Source organism: Pipistrellus hanaki (genome assembly GCF_964339955.1).
Source record: "Pipistrellus hanaki genome assembly, chromosome: 3".
In the NCBI taxonomy this organism is placed as follows: domain Eukaryota; kingdom Metazoa; phylum Chordata; class Mammalia; order Chiroptera; family Vespertilionidae; genus Pipistrellus; species Pipistrellus hanaki.
The window spans coordinates 33,624,046-33,637,871 of NC_140505.1; the positions used below are offsets into that span (position 1 = coordinate 33,624,046).

The 13,826-nt window shown below is 40.7% G+C and overlaps 2 protein-coding genes across 2 annotated transcripts in view; one reads left to right on the forward strand and one right to left on the reverse strand.

Annotated features, from left to right (window-relative positions):
* The window catches only part of ERCC5 (ERCC excision repair 5, endonuclease), a 29,995-nt gene extending 20,100 nt beyond the window's left edge, over window positions 1-9,895 (reverse strand). Inside the window, exons 1-6 of the mRNA XM_084880260.1 lie at window positions 9,377-9,895; window positions 7,604-7,779; window positions 5,826-5,941; window positions 5,238-5,324; window positions 3,949-4,009; window positions 1,993-2,136 (exon numbers count right to left, since the gene is read on the reverse strand). Of these exons, the coding sequence (XP_084736386.1) occupies window positions 1,993-2,136; window positions 3,949-4,009; window positions 5,238-5,324; window positions 5,826-5,941; window positions 7,604-7,779; window positions 9,377-9,464 (672 nt within the window). The 5' untranslated portion in view covers window positions 9,465-9,895. The remainder of the gene's footprint in view (window positions 1-1,992; window positions 2,137-3,948; window positions 4,010-5,237; window positions 5,325-5,825; window positions 5,942-7,603; window positions 7,780-9,376) is intronic.
* A 12-nt stretch (window positions 9,896-9,907) lies between these two features.
* Window positions 9,908-11,359, forward strand: LOC311620711 (glyceraldehyde-3-phosphate dehydrogenase-like). Its single transcript, XM_084880298.1, has one exon. It carries the CDS (start codon window positions 10,132-10,134, stop codon window positions 11,131-11,133), a length of 1,002 nt encoding a protein of 333 aa, XP_084736424.1. The 5' UTR covers window positions 9,908-10,131; the 3' UTR covers window positions 11,134-11,359.
* Window positions 11,360-13,826: the final 2,467 nt, after the last annotated feature.

Here is a 13,826-nt window from a genome sequence, read left to right on the forward strand (position 1 = left end):
TTCTTTGAGTAAATATTTGCAAATTCAAACTTATAAATACAGAGTGTCAAAGTTAAAAAAAAAAAAAAAAAAAAAGAAGAGCAAGTTTAAGAGTAGGATCGTATCATCAACCTCTCCTCTCAAAACACATTTGCTTTGGATTAAAACTACACTAAACATCTTCCTCTAAAAATTTTTTTGGTAGTGACTTTATTCCATCAAGAGCAGTTGTTGTGTTTCACAGAAAATTTAAACAAAACATTACCATGACGGAAGTTGATGGGTTGAATAAGGTATACAAAAAAAATAAATAAATAAAGTTGGCCTGTTCAAAACATTGTCTTCTATTTAAATATCCACTGGAAAGGTCCCTACTGTAACATGCAGAATAACTTTTGGACTTGTATTTAGGAAGTGAGTTGGACTTCATTACTTTTTGAGGAAACATGGATATGCAAGCAGCTTGTTAGTGTATGTTTGTGTTTTCCCAGAAGGATCTCTCATAGTCATTTGTTCTCACAACTACATTGAAGCTTATTCTACGCTCCCAAGAAAGGCTGATTCTTCTGAAAGAGCCAGGCCCTGTGAAATTGTGTGTAAGAGTCCAGCATGTCATAATTACAAGCCTTTTGTCAAAAAGTTGATGAAACTTGGGGGCTCAACAAGGGCTGTAATCACCTGTTGGAATGGCTGAAAGACACTTATCCCAAACCTGAATAGGATGATTGTTTGCTGCCAGATAGCTCAGGGCATCTCAATCTACATGTTACTGCCTCCAGTTGGCTTAAACACCTGAACTGCTCTAGGCTATTCCCCAATCTGACAATGCTTCTATAACTTACCCTTTGAAGTGTATTATCTCCACCTTGCCTTAGGACAAATTGTGTTAATAAACAGCAAGGGTCCTGAGACAAGGAGAACTTTAGCTCCTTTAGCTAAAGCTCCTCAGACCCACAATGCCTTTCAAAATTATCTATCGTCTTTGGACTCTTACATAATCTACGCACAGCTTTTCTCCAGATTGCTGAACCCTTTGTAATGCTGGAACAAGAACCCCGGCAACTTTCCACTTCATAGATAGAGAAATCCCATGCCATTTTAATCTATACCATAAGGGACTGGGTGACTGTGCGAGCAGGTACCTGGATCACGTAGATTTAGTGTCTGAGCAAAGATACTGGAGTTTGGTAACTGCAGCCATTGGATTAACATGGCAGTTATTTTAAATGAATGACTTGTGTAGGTGAGATTTCAAGGTCATGGGTCACTGGAAACCTTTTCCTGGTTTCTGCATTCAGCTGCTCAGTGGTGGAGCTTTCTCACAAAACAGGAGTTCTTGGTGGCATGGTTCAAGCCCTGCTTTTTTTCTCTCTCTCTCTTGAATGTGTGTGTCACTGTGTGCATGTGTGTGTGTACATGCATGTGTGTGTAAGAGAGACAGAGAGACAGAAACACAGAAAAAGAAACAGAAGACTTGTATGCTTAGGGATATTGTTTATAGAAAAGGAGTGGAGGCAAGAGAGGTAGGCTTCTGCTTATGAGCATTTGTTTATGTATTTATCCCATGATTGCTGAAGTTCTGAAAATGTCCTATATCTTGACCTGGGTGCAGTATTTATACATAAGAAATAAACTGTACATCTAATATATATGTGAATTACACATATATAATAACTATGAAATAAAAAAGTTGAGAATTAAAATAAAATGTATACATACTTTAAATAATTTTTAATTCCATTAGTTTAAATCTGAAAAGAAACAAACATCAATTTAGCTATCAGCTATTAAAGTGTGTATACATTTTGGGGGAACACCAAGTATATGATGTTCCACAAATGCTGTTACCGGAAACATTATAAAAAATGCTTATCAATTTTCTTTTTTCTAATGAAAAATATTTCTGCAGTTCTCAATTCTATGCATTAATGTGCATATATATATATATATGTGTGTGTGTGTGTGTGTATATATATATATATATATATATATATATATATATATATATATTACCTCTGGCATTGCTTCAAATAATGTTCTTCTTCTCTTGGTAAATTCTTTCATGTCAGTCAAGATTTCATGCTTTATTTCAGGGGGCAGGCTGCTGAAGTCTTCAGACTCAATATCTACTGCATGAGGATTCTGAAAGAACTCTTCCTATAAGGAATAAAACATAACACCATAAAATTAGCATTTCATACACTTGATGCTATTCACCATGACAGATACATCTTGTGCTTATATCATAAACAGAGTGCTACATAATCTACAATAGGCTAAACACAGTTGCACATAATCTGCAATAGGCATGAAAGTGAATGGCACATTAGGGAATATATTCATTCACTCATTCATACATTCAAAAGGAAAATTACTTACCAGGCACCTATTATGTGATAAGCACTGTGCCAGGAGCTAGAGTACTATGGAGATCATGCCAGATATGGTACGTACTCTTAAGAGTGAAGGAAGATATATGATAAATAAATACATAAACAAGATACAATCAGAAAATAAAACAGGCTATTCTACTAAGAGAGTTGATTAGAAGAGAGAGCAAGTGCCCTGGCTCAGTTAGTTGCAGTGTTGTACCATATACCAACGGTAGTACATTCGATTCCTGATCAGAACACATATTTAGGTTGTGGGTTTGATTCCCATTCAAGGCACGTACCAGAGACAACCAATCAATGTTTCACTCTCCCTTCCTCTCTCTCTAAAATCAGTAAAAACATATCCTTGGGTGAAAATTTTTTAAAAAAAGAGAGAAAAATAGATAAGATCCCACTAAAAAATGACTTTGTGCAGGGATGTAAAAGATGACAAAACGCCTGATTAAGGATAGAGCATTCCAGCCGGAGAGAATACCAAGTGCAAAGGCGCTGAGGCAGGTATGAACCTTATGAATTTAACCCTTTGTACTCCGAACCATTCTGGGCATTGGCTACCAGCTACTCAACGCTACTTTGCAGCGGAAACGTGCGTTGAATTAACTCAATTCCCCGTAATCACTAATAAACTGCAATGTCCCCCCTGAGAGGGGACATCCGAGTGATATGCTAGAATGCTGATGTCCCCTGAGAGGGGACAGCGGAGTGCAAAGGGTTAAACATGCAAGGGAGGCGGCATTTGAGGACTCCAGCTCCAGCTACAATCTGACTGCACTTACACAGGAGACACTGAGAGGGAACTGCCTCACTGAGTTCATCAACCCTCTAAACAGTGAAAGGTGATAATAAATGACTGTTTTCACTCTACTAAGTTACACGGCAATAGATAACTGAAGCATATAATACAGACATAGCCGAAACCCGTTTGACTCAGTGGATAGAGTGTCAGCCTGCGGACTGAAGGGTCCTGGGTTCGATTCCAGTCAAGGGCACATACATTGGTTGCGGGCACATCCCCAGTAGTGGGTGTGCAGGAGGCAGCTGATCGATGTTTCCCTCTCATCAATGTTTCTGGCTTTCTATCCCTCTCCCTTCCTCTCTATGAAAAAAATCAATAAAATATATATATTTTTTAAAAACAGACATAGTACATATATGCATACATATAATCGAATACTCACACACTCAACCATACAAGGGATAGGAGATGGACTACTATATACCAAAATATTACTAGAAGTTATTTGTGGGTGGTATGTGGCTGTATTTTACATGAACATATATAACTATTTCTATTTATTTACTAATGGTATCTTATAAAAAAAAAAAAAAAAACAGCTTATTTTGGATATCTAGTTATGCATAATTCCATATATATGTGTATGCATCTGTGTATTTTATATATACATATATACACATACATACAAATATAATACACATACACACAATAAGAGGCATCTATCTTTATTATTTTTAAGATACTTTTCAAAATTCATACTACCTCATTAAAATTATTAATTTTTATGCCATTCATTTCAAATAACAGTATAAATTCTGAATTCGAAAATTATTTCAATACCTGTAATGCTTGTTTTTGTCTCATTCGTTCTTGCCATTCTTTTTCATCTTCCTCTTCTGAACTGAAAGTCAAACATACATTTACAATAAGTGTGATGTAATGATTTAATGAATATTTAATGTGTGATTCAATATTTCTTGAGTTCAAGGTGCTGCTACCTGGAGGGGCTACACAGGGGTCCTCAAACTTTTTAAAGTGGGGGCCAGATCATGGTCCCTCAGAGAGCTGGAGGGCCGGACTATATGAATTACTAATTCCTACTGTAACACCTCGGCTGCGCTCACTGCCCAAAAAACCTGGAGGGCAGGATCAGACTCCTCTGTGGGCCGCATGTGGCCCGCAGGCCGTAGTTTGAAGACCCCTGAATAAGATGGGGCTACAATGATGAATAAGATGGCATGAATAAGATGAATAAGATGTTTTACAGTCTGGTGGGGACAATCACAATATGACCTAAGAACTTCCAGCACAAGAAAGAGCAGGTTAGCCAGAGTATGATAAGTCACCTCACCCGAATTTGGGATATCATGAAAGCTTTCTGGAATTTCCTGCAATTATATACCATTTAGAAAAGCATGTGGCTAAAGGGTTGAAGTTTTGTCCTTAATAAACAAAATTAGAAGCTAGGAAATGTTTTAAGCAAGAAAAAGACAATATCAGATTTGGGATTTAATAGATTCTATTCTACACTATAAAGCTTCGCAGGGAGGGTTTGCTATAAAGGAGTAAGACCAGAGGCAGAGAAAGAGATTTGGAAGCCATTATAGTAACCTAGACAAGATTACAGTGATGAAGATAAAGAGAACTGGGCTGATTCAGAAGTTACCTCGCCTCTGAGTCCCTATAGAAAGAAATGAGGGCAGGTGGAGGGCATAGTCAAACTGGTCCTCTACCTGCACCTCAACCACAGAAGCCGCTGACAATTAATAGCCAGCCAGAAAGAATCCACAAAGAAGCCTGAGAAAGACTGGCCAGAGAGGTTCTCGGCAGGCACCATGTTATACTGAGATTTGCAAAGATCTGAAAAACTAAAATCCATGTTTCATGAATTATAAAACAACAGTCCTGGTATAGGCTCTACAGAAAGAAAAAGAAACCATCACAAACCACCACAACACTGCGAGTTACCAGTAAAAAATTTAGTTTTGAAAAATATTCTAAACAGTGTCAAGAATGCATATTTTAGGTGCATTCATTTCCTCATGCCTTAACATGTAGATTAGACATCAAGGGTTACGTCTGTCTGAATGCAGTGATCATAAATATGATATTTTAAAATAAACATTTACCTGTTTTTTTCTTCCGCTTGTAAAGGTGGCAAAGCATAGATGTCATCTTCTCTTTTAACTTGAGTAAGACTGGGTAGTGCTTCATCTCTGCAAGGTACACACAGGCTTAAGCAGAGATGATAGGAAACAGCACTTTGGATCAGTAGTACTCGCCCACTGATTACAGAAACCGTGCTGAGGAGATGAGAAAGGGGAAAACACAGGGCAATGGCTGCCTAGGCCACTGCTGTGAGGAATAAGTGCAGCCTAGAGAGAGAGGAAACTACTGCACTGCCTCAGGGCCTGGGTCACAGACCGCAGTGTGACATGAAAAAGAACCTTACACAAGTAAAACGTGCATGCAGGGCAACACTACAGCTTTTCTTCTCGTCAAAGCTAACTCACACAGAACAGAGAATTTCCAAAACCTCAAATTATCAGGTCAAAGGGACATCCCACCTATTCCTCTCCTTTCATTCTCTCTCCTGAGCTAAAATTAGGAAAAGGCAGCCACAGGAATCCAATGCAAAAATTAAAAAGGCTTAATCTTTAAAATTAAAAAGGCTTAAATTAATCTTTAAAAAAAAAAAAAGGTAATTTCCCTCTTACCTTTTGCTTCTTAAGGCAGTTTTGATAGCTTGTCTTTTCAAAAATGTTTTCAAAAGCTTTTCTGTAGTTTTTTTAGAGTCACTGGTTGCCACATCTTTTTTATGCCTTCTCTTAGCCTGTGAAAAGAATGGACACAGACTTTACCTCAGAGTATTAGTATGTTAAAAACATTTCTGTGATTTTTTCCCCCATAGAATTTGGTTTTCCAAACTTTAAATGACAGCTATTTTAGTATTTCCTATAGTTGCTGTGTCAGTGGCTATCTTCAGGTTTCTCATGTGTAAAGGACGCTTAGTCTCCATTTAGCTACTATTTAATAGACTGGATATTATATATATTAATTTACTTGTAGTTTCTTTTAACAGTCTTCAAGAAGCCTAAAACTTAATGACATATAATGAAGTAGATGCTTCCCCAAAAGGGATTATATTAATTAACTTATTCTTTGAAATGCCATTGCTATGCCAAAACCAATTTCTGACATTGGTTTTTATAAAAAATACATTACTTACATGTAACTCTGTCCTTTAACATTCATGATTATATCATAAGAAATCCTAAAATGTACTAGAATACCTTGTAAGGAATGTCCAAGTAGGGAAAAATTAGAGTCTCCATGCTTATGGTTGAATATTAGGCAGAAATACCAAAACATCCTTTTTTGAAATCGAGATTTGATAATATAACATAGTTGAAGGTGTACAATGTGTTGGTTTGATCCATTCATATATTGCAATATGATTGCTAAGGTAGAGCTAACTCCTTTATCAGGAGTGGGAAAACTGTAGATATATTGTATAAGGGTCCATACAAACTTACAACCAGTAGGTAAAAAAGTTCTGGAGTTCTCTCTTTCTTTCTAATCCTTCCAAAGACTACCTGATATAGAATATAATTAAAACCATTCAAGACTAGATCTTTTACTGAGGCGACAAATGTCCACAAGCATTTACAGATCCTTACTTTTACCCTAGGCCCTCATTCAGTATCTGTCTGGTACGATTACAAGGTCATGAGCTGACATTTTCAACATATAAAGGTCATATATCTAATTACTTCAAAATTCACAACATTGTTCAAACACTTTTCAAACTAATTTCAGAATAAACTTATTCTCATTCTTTTATATCCATTTAGTCAAACTTGGCAACACGTAACATTGCTCACTCCTAAAATTCAATTCACCTTTAAAAGAAGGCTAACCATCATGGATGACCCTTCATTTCAGACTCTGGGAGCCATTTCCCCTATAGATGTTCTATAACGCTCTACGCAATAAAAACATAACCAGAACAAATGTAGAACACCTAGGAAAACACTCGTAGGGGTGTCGAACTCAATCAGAGAAGGGGCCAAAATCTAAAATCCAGCCTAAATCGCGGGCCGAATGGTTTACTGAAACTGACAATGTCATAAACTGACAGCGGAGTGCAGTGATGACAGCGCGGTGCGGGCCACATTGCAAGGCCTGGCGGGCTGGATTTGGCCCGCGGGCCTTGTGTTTGACACATGTGCAAAGGATAAGATCTCAAATGTAACAATTTCAGTCCTTTTATTAAAAGTTAAATTTTATCATTGCCACCATGATATAGTCTCACATATCAACCTTTTTTTTTCAAAGAAAAAGTGTTTATTTGTTCAAGAAAATTTAAATTAAATTGTACATAGGTCAAGATAAATCTTGGTTTCCAAAATTCTAAAGAGAAAGTTAAAATTTTATCTGAACTTTTCTTTCTTTCTGAGAATGTGGACAGAAAACGAAGATGGAAGATTCTTACCAAAGTCTGTTTCTTCAGGAGCGGAGCATCCCCATCAAACACAAAAATAGGACGAATTCGGAAAAACAAGAGTTTGCAGAGCCGATGAAACAAAGTGAGAAGATGAGCATTTTCTATTGAGTTCCCATGGCGATCCCGGACTCCTTTAAGTGCTTGGTTTAACCAAATGCTAATATCTAGAAGAGCTGTTAAGGACAACATTTTGGAATCTCTTTCCTCAACCTCCAATTCCAAATTCCTAATAACTGATACCATCCAAAAGATGAAACTACGGACTCATCACAATCATTCCAAATTGAAAAATGGTTAGCCCTGAAGAAATCTACCTAAAACCAATGAACTTTATTTCTACTATTCACACACTGAATTCTAAAATCTTACATACACATAAGTATCCTCTTAAGAAGTCTAACTTCAAAAAAAATTATACTTAAAAAAAATCTAATAATCTCTATGGAATTGTAATAAATTAGCACAACTCTTTTGGAGAACAACTTGTGACATTCCTTTTAAATGATTCATTCTTTTAAAAAAAAAAAAAAACCACCAAAACCCATGAAAATCATTTCATGTCGGAAAAGAGCTAAGACTTCTGAAAACAGATCATCTAAATTAAATGCTCTGCCTTTCCTTACATTGGACAACTTCCTAAAAAATTGAACTTCATGTGTCATCTCAATTCATTTACAAATAATGAAATCTTCATATGGGCTACAATGTAAAATGGCCTAAATCTTTACTGCAGTTTTAAAGACTCCTGCGACAAAACTGCTTTCCTTCACATACGAAGAAAATCTTTAGAAAGCAGTGATTTGAGGAACCATTAGAGGGCAGCAATAACACCTATGCTTACACACACACACACACACACACACACACACACACACACAAACTTTCCCTTTCCCCTAAGGTGCTCTGCATAAAAACTTGTAAGCGCAAATCCATTACAGATGTATTCCGAGATTCACACTGAAAAAAAAAAAAAAAAGTAGTATAATAATAATTACATTACTTATAGGTTCTCATTTAGGGAAGTGGTGTAAGTTACCACGAGCTTCTAGAACATAAAAGACTCTCAAAAAGAAGAATGCTTAGCAAGTAAAAGAAGAAGAAGAAGAAGAAAGGCAACTTCAGAAAGAGCAGTTCACATATTTGGTAATGAAGAAAAACACATTTCATCCCAAAGACACAAACAAAACCAGCCAAGCATACACACAAACAACAGTCCTTAAAAAGTCTTGGGAGCAAAATAATTCACCGTACATCTTTTTTATTTTTCGTGCTGTGCAGTACCATAAACATTTCCTATTTAAAAAAAAAAAAATTAAAACGTCAAACATTTGATCACACCACCCTTCCTCCAACAAACATGAACTGAGGACTCAAAAGAAAGGCATAACTGCCTGAGGAAGCCCACTCCATTCTCTCCATGCTGACTTCCCACGGGGTAACACTTCAGATATCAACAGCGCCAGACACTATTCTAAGCTTCCTTCATCTAAATATCCCCTTTATTCCCCATCCCTCCGGCTGTGTGCAGATACCTTCACCCCCACTTTCCTGGGAAGCGTAAAACACTGCCCCTATGGGATAAAGCCAAAGCTGGGGAGCAGAGGGACTGGGGGGCTGGAGAGCTGGGGGGCTGGGGAGTTGGGGGGTTGGCGGGCTGGGAGCTGGGAGTTGGGGGGCTGGAGAGCTGGGAGCAAACGTCGAAGAGGGAGCACAACCCAGACGCGAACCTGCACCCCGGCACCGAGGCCCCGCCAAGGATACCCACGGCCAGGATCTTCCCCTCCAGCGTCTCGGGGCAGATCTGCCGGCCCGAGCACTCCAGCAGCTTCCACAGGCCCTGCACTCCCATGGGGCCGGCGAGTCTCGGGGCGCAGCGCGGGGGCGGAGTGGCGGGAGACCTTTTCCTCTAATGCCTCCACCACCGGCTGCCTCACCGCCCAGGACACAGGAACGGCGGCCCTGCTCCAGCTCAGGAAAGATGGGAAATAATCCGCAGTTCGCAGCGATTGACACCGCCGCCCCGAAATGAGAAGGAACCGGAGACCGGCCGACGCAGGGCTCCCCAAGGTTCCGTCTCCAATGTCCGCACTCTTAACGCGCGATCCCCCAGTGAGGGGGCTGCGCGGGCGAGAAAATCCGCCTGCAGGCGCCCCTCCGACCCACCGATCTTCCCGAGTGGGTGCGGAAACCCATGCGAAACGGGGCTTCTAGGATTCCATAGGATGCGCTGCGCGCGCAGAACGGAAGTCGCGTTTCCCCGAGCTGACGCCATAGGGACGCACCCCGCGCTCCGGAAGTGAGGTCTCCATTGGTCAGCCCTCGCTGGCGTTCTGTCTCCGTGAAACGTTAAAACGGTGCACAAAGCGAGTACTTACTGAGGTAACGACGACTTTCTACGTATCAGTTCTCCCCGCTGGCCGCTACTTGTGAAAAGTGTTTTTAGGCTCGCTGCTCCTCCTGTTCGACAGACAGCCTCGCCTCCCGTGCAGTGCCAGCAGCCACAATCCTGAGACGCGATGGTGAAGGTCGGAGTGAACGGATTTGGCCGCATTGGGCGCCTGGTCACCAGGGCTGCGATGTTATCTGGCAAAGTGCAAGTTGTCGCCATCAATGACCCCTTCATTGACCTCAACTACATGGTCTACATGTTCCAGTACGATTCTACTCATGGCAAGTTCAAAGGCACCGTCAATGCCGAGAACGGGAAGCTTGTCATCAACGGAAAGCCCATCACCGTCTTCCAGGAGCGAGATCCCGCCCACATCAAATGGGGTGATGCTGGCGCTGAGTATGTTGTGGAGTCCACCGGAGTCTTCACTACCATGGAGAAGGCTGGGGCTCATTTGAAGGGCGGAGCCAAGAGGGTCATCATCTCGGCCCCTTCTGCGGATGCCCCCATGTTTGTGATGGGTGTGAACCATGAGAAGTATGACAACTCCCTCAAGATCGTCAGCAATGCCTCCTGCACCACCAACTGCTTGGCCCCCCTGGCCAAGGTCATCCATGACAACTTTGGCATCGTGGAGGGGCTCATGACCACGGTCCATGCCATCACCGCCACCCAGAAGACCGTGGATGGCCCCTCTGGGAAGATGTGGCGTGATGGCCGAGGGGCTGCCCAGAACATCATCCCTGCTTCTACTGGCGCTGCCAAGGCCGTGGGCAAGGTCATCCCTGAGCTAAATGGGAAGCTCACTGGCATGGCCTTCCGTGTCCCCGTCCCCAATGTGTCGGTTGTGGATCTGACTTGCCGCCTGGAGAAAGCTGCCAAATACGATGACATCAAGAAGGTGGTGAAGCAGGCAGCAGAGGGCCCCCTCAAGGGCATCCTGGGCTACACTGAGGACCAGGTTGTCTCCTGCGACTTTAACAGTGACACCCACTCCTCCACCTTTGATGCTGGGGCTGGCATTGCCCTCAATGACCACTTTGTCAAGCTCGTTTCCTGGTATGACAATGAATTTGGCTACAGCAACAGGGTGGTGGACCTCATGGTCCACATGGCCTCCAAGGAGTAAGAGCTCCCCGGATCACCAGCCCCAGCAAGAGGAAGAGAGGCCCTCCGCTGCTGGGGCGTCCTTGCCCCGGATCAGTCCCCGACACACTGAGAACCTCCTGACCACCGTTTACACCCCAGACCCCCTGAAGAAGGGGAGGGGCGTACGAAGCCCTATTTTGTCATGCACCATCAATAAAGTTCACTGTACCCAGCCAAAAAAAAAAAAAAAAAAAAAAGTGTTTTTAAGTTGATTTTAGATAGACAGAGGAACGTGGGTTTGTTGCTCCACTTATTGATGCATCCCTTGGTTGCTTCTTGGCATTTGGCCTGACGGGGATCCAGCCTGCAACCTTGGGATAAAGACAGGACCCCCTCCCCCCCCACCAACTGAAATATCCGACCAGGGACTTGTGAACACTCTTAATTACTAAAAGTAATTTTTACTCAAAGCAACAACAGAAAGGTGGGTGCTCTGCTGGCGTTTTTAGTTAATATTTGTTTGATAACTTGTAATAAGATTTAAAGCCTTAACCCTTGAAATATAGTTTTATTTTTCTCTGGCATTTAAAATTTAGTATTCCGCAGCCTGTTGCTCAGAAATGACAAGAAACTAATTGCCAGATGAGTTCCCGGGAAGGCAGTGACTGGAAACCTCAGGCCAAGATTCAGATCCGACCACATCCCATTATAGTTCAGGTACCAGTGGTTCAGAAATTCTGTTTCTTCATTTGTAAGCTGGGCATCACACCAGTCATGCAGGCTATTTTAGCTAGGAACAGAGCTGATTATATGCAAAGTGCTTACATTAGAAGATAATAAATGACAGCTTTGACCTACTGGTTCAGAATGGAATTACTGAAACTAGATTCAGAATCAAAAGGCGGATAATTCCTAGAAATCGTTCTTAGTTGTATTTTACAGAGGTTAATATAATTGCCTATTCAATTTTTGTCTCCCTCCACAGTAGACTGTAAACACTATGCAAACACAGAAACCAAGCACTATTTTGTTGAATGTTATGTCCCCCACTCCTGACACTCAGCAGGGATTCCATATGTATTTTCTAAAAAAATCTCTTCAGCTTCCTCTGAAGCTCTTCATGCTCCTTCCACACAGCTGAATGAATTTCCTCCCAAGGCAGGAAGACACTGGTACAGATCCCACCTGAGCTACAATAATAGGCCGTGTTAATGGGCTGAATTGTGTTCCCCTCCAAAATTATGTTGAAGTCCTAACCCCCAGGAACTCATAATGTGACTGTATTTGGAGATAGAGAGTTTTAAAAGTTGATTAAGTTAAAATAAGGCCCGTAGGGCGAGACTAATCCAATCTAAGGTCTGAAGCAGAGAGACACCAGGGATATGTAAACAGAGAAAACACCATGTGAGGACACGGCGAGAAGGCAGCCCTCTGCATGCCGAGGAGAAAGGCAGGAAAAAGCAAACCCGTCAAAACCTTGATCTTGGACTTCTAGCTTTTACAGAACTGTGAGAAAATAAATTTCCATTGTTTAAGCCAGTGTTTTTCAACCTTTTTTGGGCAAAGGCACACTTGTTTCATGAAAAAAATCACGAGGCACACCACCATTAGAAAATGTTAAAAAATTTAACTCTGTGCCTATATTGACTATATATAAAGTAATTCTCTTGAATAGGAATCAAATAAACACAAAGAAAGTATTTTATAATTACTTTATTATGAAATATTAAGTAAACAAAATAGTGAAAAATTATAAAATTCTTGTCTTGTCTGCACCTACGGCACACCAGGCAACATCTCGCGGCACACTAGTGTGCCGCCGAACAGCGGTTGAAAAACGCTGGTTTAAGCCACCCAGTTTGTGGTACGGTGTTGTGGTAGCCCTAGCAAACTAAGATCCCCTATAATCTTAGGCAAGTTTCTTCATCATTGAGGGTCTGCGAATAAAATGGAGATGCCACCATTTTTGGGGGGTTGTTCCAAGATCAGAGATTTAACATGAAACAACCAGTGGATAACAGTGCCTAGTTTAAGTAAACGATTAAAGAAGATAATGCTCTGGGTAAACTGAGATTCAGAATGTCATCACATCCTAGAGCACCTTGCCAGAGCCCTTCCACTATCCAGGAGAAGGCAAGATGGAAAGTTATAGCTACTGCTCCAGCTTGGCCTAATGATAGGAAATAGTACTGGGAAAAGCAACAGTTTCAGGATGTTATGTAAATGAACTTTTTTTTTTTTTTTTTTTTAAACTGAGAGCTGTGTCAAAAAAAAAAAAAAAAAAAAAAGCTAATGTGAGCATGTGTGTTTTTAAAACCAGAGCACATTTCTTAAAATACAAAATATTCTTTTGAAGGAATAGCAACTAAGGGGTGTCTCTTTTATTAGCCATTAGCTCCTTGAGATGCTGATTAATGGGCTCTCAAGTTTCAGAACAGTAAAATACACATCTTCTGGAGTAATAGCAAGCACTTAAATAGCAATTCCTACCTATAAAGCACTGTTCTGAACACTTTATATGTACTTACTTAATTATTCAAAACAATTTATAAAATAGATACTATTATCGCAATTTTACCAATGAGGAAACAAGCACATTAAAAAAGAAAATCTTACTTTGCCCAAGGTGATACAGGTAGTAAATGCAGAGCCAGTGTTTGAACCCTTAATGCTTCTATGGACACTCCTAAGAGGACTTGACCAAAAAAATAAACCTGACAGGAGTGTTACTAA

Excerpts from the sequence above, each read along its gene's own strand:
- LOC311620711 (XM_084880298.1), top strand. The coding sequence starts at position 10,132 with ATGGTGAAGGTCGGAGTGAACGGATTTGGCCGCATTGGGCGCCTGGTC.